This window comes from Bufo bufo, chromosome 11 (genome assembly GCF_905171765.1).
Source record: "Bufo bufo chromosome 11, aBufBuf1.1, whole genome shotgun sequence".
NCBI classification, from domain to species: Eukaryota; Metazoa; Chordata; class Amphibia; order Anura; family Bufonidae; genus Bufo; species Bufo bufo.
The window spans coordinates 93,797,071-93,801,512 of NC_053399.1; the positions used below are offsets into that span (position 1 = coordinate 93,797,071).

The 4,442-nt window shown below is 41.5% G+C and overlaps 1 protein-coding gene across 1 annotated transcript; it reads left to right on the forward strand.

The window, feature by feature from the left end:
* The first annotated feature begins 2,976 nt into the window (after positions 1 to 2,976).
* Positions 2,977 to 3,906, forward strand: LOC120981566 (olfactory receptor 1020-like). The gene has a single exon (XM_040411105.1). The coding sequence runs from the start codon at positions 2,977 to 2,979 to the stop codon at positions 3,904 to 3,906; it is 930 nt and encodes a 309-aa protein (XP_040267039.1).
* The last annotated feature ends 536 nt before the right edge of the window (positions 3,907 to 4,442 follow it).

Below are 4,442 nucleotides of genomic sequence, written 5' to 3' on the forward strand. Positions count from 1 at the left end.
AAACCATTTCCCGAACTCTGGTTCGGTTCTAAGGTACCACTTGGAACCGAACCCGAGTTCATACCCCATTCACATACATTGGCCCTGAACTGAACCATTCTGGCCCAGTTTTGAGACCCTCTGCCAGATCTCAAAAACTGAACTCTCCATTCAAGTCAACTGACCTATTAGAGTACCAAAAGATCCTCGGGTTGCAGTAATTTCTCAGACAAAGGTCCAGCAGAAGACAACTCAATTTGGGGGTGACTTTGAAGTCACTCTATTGCACACACAACGTCCTAATGCAATTTTATTTTAGTAGGTGCAGGTCAATTTTGACTGAGCAACACTGGTTTGGAGTCTAGGTTATCAGCTTCTGGTAACTGTACCCCAGTGTGTACACACTATACAGGTGTATCCAACCTTAGGCCTAGTTCACATTTCAGTGATTTGGTCAGTAATTTCCATCAGTGATTGTGAGTAAGGATGAGCGAATCGACTTCAGATGAAACATTCAAAGTCGATTCGCATAAAACTTTGTTTCAATACTGTACGGAGCAAGCGATGAGCCGAAGTTATAACTTGGCGAAGTCTCGCGAGACTTCGCATAATAACTTCAGAAATTGATTTATACTATAAAAAAAACATTTCCCAAAGTCGGGTTCGATTCCAAGTGGTACAAAGTGCATTGCTATTTCTATGCAACTGTTATTGTTCATTTAATGTACCTAGTTCACCAGAAGGTGGCAGCAAGCTGTCACGGTGGACAGGATATAAGATACACAGATAACTAAACAAACAAGATTCTAGGCGAGAAGCTGGGGATAAGGTCACCTCCTAGCAAATCCCTAACAGCTCTCCCTATTCTGCTAAGCCCACATTCAGACCCTGAAGGTGGGAATAATGTGTCCTCGTGCCTGGGCTGAAAATACCCTAGAATCCCTGAGATGGGGAAAAGGGGCAGCCGGCTCCCTCAGAACCTGGAGGGGACAGAAGTCACTCAAACAGCCTAGACAGCAAACCAAAGAAATCAGAAACCAACTTATCCTATCTGAGCAGGAACAGCCAGTTCCTCCTTGCTTGCTTCCACAGCCTGACAGAAGCTATAACCCGCACAGTACACTGGGAGTGAGAGTAATTTAAACCCACAACCCCACTGTTGGAGAAACGTTTATTCAAGTAAAGCGGTTATTGAACTTCATCACAATGTCAGGACTTAATTTATTTCTTCAAATCCTTCAATTATTCACCCTATTTGCTCTGCTTCTGACGACAATACCTGGGATCCAGCGTATCCAGGAAGGAGCACCGTGACACGTGCACCAACATTAAGGGACATTTAGGCCATCATACACCACTGTGGCATTCCTACACCTAATTACTATCTACTACATCACTAAAAGGAGCCCTGTCCCCCTGTTGCTTCATTTTATATAATATGAGTATGTCCTCTTATTATCATGAAACATTCTGCTAATCATCGTGGTGAGATTAAATTTTTAAGTGTTCAAACCCCCATGTACTTTTTTCTCAGTGATCTTTCTTTCCATTTACTGTAGTACCTAAAATGCTAGTGAGCACCATATCACAGAAGTTTTTCCTGCCTAGGATATTCTGCCCGAATGTACTTTTACTTGGTACTAGGGGCTTGATGTTATCTGTGATGGCCTATGACCCATACACCGCCACTATCATCTATAAGAACTTCTGTCTATCGCTAGCCAGTGGATGTCGGATTGTTAGTGGAGAGAAAATGGCAGTGCATCTTGAAAAGTAAATACTAAGGAGCGCTTCCATTAAGTTATGCCTCTTAGAAATAAAAAATGACCACTTGCTGTGTCGACAAAGGGGGTAACGGTAATTTCCTTTGAGACCTAATGTTATAAACTTATGAATAAGAATCTTCTTAAAGGGGTTCTCCAAGTGTTTTAGACTGATGACCTATCCTCTGGATAGATCATCATTATCTGATCGGTGGGGCTCACACCTGGCACCTCCGCCGATCAGAAAGCAGCAGCGCTTGCAGTAGTGCCGCGGCCTTCTCCAGCTTTCACTAGGCCAGGGATGCTCAACCTGCGGCCCTCCAGCTGTTGTAAAATTGTAGGCTGATAGCTGTAAGCTGTTCGGCCATGCTGGGAGTAGTAGTTTTGCAATAGCTGGAGGGCCGCAGGTTGAGCATGCCTGTGACATCACGTTCATCAGTCACATGGCCTAGGCACCTCTCAGCCCTATTGAAGTGGATGGGGCTGAGCGCAATACGAAGCACATCTACTATACAATTAACAACTCTTGCGCTTGGTAAGCTTCCAGGAGTCAGACCCCCACTGAAAACTCTTCGAATACCCCTTTAGATTAGATTTTTGTTATGGTTGTTCCCATAATATTTGTTAATTTTATTTCACATGTATAAAGTTACTAAGACAACAAAGTCCCGAAGAATTTATTTTTTTGATGGCCTCTCTCCAAAGACAAAATTGCATTGCTAATTGGGTTCCCAAGTCACCAACACTTATGCTTAATAAATTGGACAATTTTAATTGGACTGAACTCATTGGGAGAAAATAATTATGGAATAGTATTTAAACCCTCCATCTGAATTAGTTTCATCCACAGTTTTATAGACATGGCATATGTGTACAGTAATGGTGGACATCTCCTGACCAGTGATATCTATCAGACTTACTGGTGAAGAGGTCTATTGCGAGGAATTTGCCTTTACCCACGGTATCTTCTAAGACCAGGCAAATCTGTATACTAGTGTATAATCCAGTTGATTTTTACTCTTTGTTACCCAGGGGCCATACAGTGAGTGCTTAAAGTGTTCTTTTTGCAATCCAAACAAAAGTAAGGCCCAATCAGTATCATCTTTGTGCCAAACTTGAGAATGACGCTGAGCATACCTGGTGTTTTGTGCTTTTATATGTACATCAATCAGGAAGGTCATCACTGTATTTAAGTAAAATTAATTAACATTTTTGCAGCCCAAAAAACAAAATAATGTTGGACAATGGAAACCAAACGGTTACAACTTTTATTCTTCTGCGGCTGTCAGATATTTTTTATCTTCAGATTTTTTTCTTCTTGATGTTTTCGATGATGTACGTGATAACCCTATCGGGAAACCTCCTGCTGATAATTGTTGTTACTCTCAACCGCAGACTTCAGACCCCTATGTACTTTTTCTTGAGTAACCTCTCGATGATTGACATCTGCTTTTCCTCAACAGTAGTCCCTAAAATGTTATCAAACACAATATCCAAGGACAGAAGTATTTCCTTTGTGGGATGTGCGACACAGATGTATTTTCATTTGGCTCTTGGTGGCAGTGAATGTCTTCTGCTTGCCGTCATGGCATATGATAGATATACTGCTATCTGTAATCCATTACATTACAGAGCAATCATGGCCTGGAGGCTGTGCGTAGGTCTGGTCACTGGATGTTGGATTATCAGTTTTATAAACTCATTTATTCTCACTTTTTTAACCTTTCAACTCCACTTCTGCAAGTCCAACGTCCTTAACCACTTTTTCTGTGAGATGCCTCCACTCTTTCGACTTTCTTGCCAAGATATTTGGCTCTATGAGTTAGCAGAGTACATCTCCATTGCTATAGTTGTTCTTGGTTCTTTTTTGTTAATTCTTTCATCCTACCTTTGCATTACCATAACTGTCCTAAAGATCCGTACTAATAAGGATCGGAAAAAGGTATTCTCGACATGTGGTTCCCACATACTAGTTGTATGTCTCTACTATGGTACCATCATGTTTATGCATCTCCACCCTAGATCTGCATCTTCTGCAGAGCAGGACAGAGTGGTGACCATCCTCTACACAGTTGTGACTCCAATGTTAAATCCCATAATCTACAGTGTTAGGAACAAGGATATTAAAGAAGCCATCAGAAAAGCCATGGGCAATGAAGCCTGACTTTGATGCCCAAAAAAATCTGATGTTTGATTGATTTATCATTGTTGGACTATTAGAAATTGTACTTCAGTCTTGAAGCTTGATCTTTAAATCTTTGACTTAAAAATATCTAAAGTAATTTAGCTTTTTATACTTTACGTATGTCTATAGAGCTGTGTGAGGACTCATTTTTTGGAGGGTGGTCTGTATTTCTCATTGATACCATTTTAGGGGTGTGTATGACTTTTTGATCACAACAAATAAAACTCTTATAACACCATCTAGGGACCCCTGCCCCACGCTGACTTCGCTGCACTTCCTGGCCATAAATTCTGTTATTGAAGGATGATGACTGAGCGGAGTAGGAGGAGGAGTAGTCTGAGCGGGAGAATCAGTAAGTGATGATGACGAGGACATGGACACTGTACTGCACATGGATGCAGCCTGGCTGCCGCAAAGGAGACCAGGGAAAGGAGCATACTTGCTAAAATAGAGCTGTGGTGCTTATGTTTGTGTTTGAAAGCCCATGGCTTATTTTAATCCTGCAGATCTTGTAC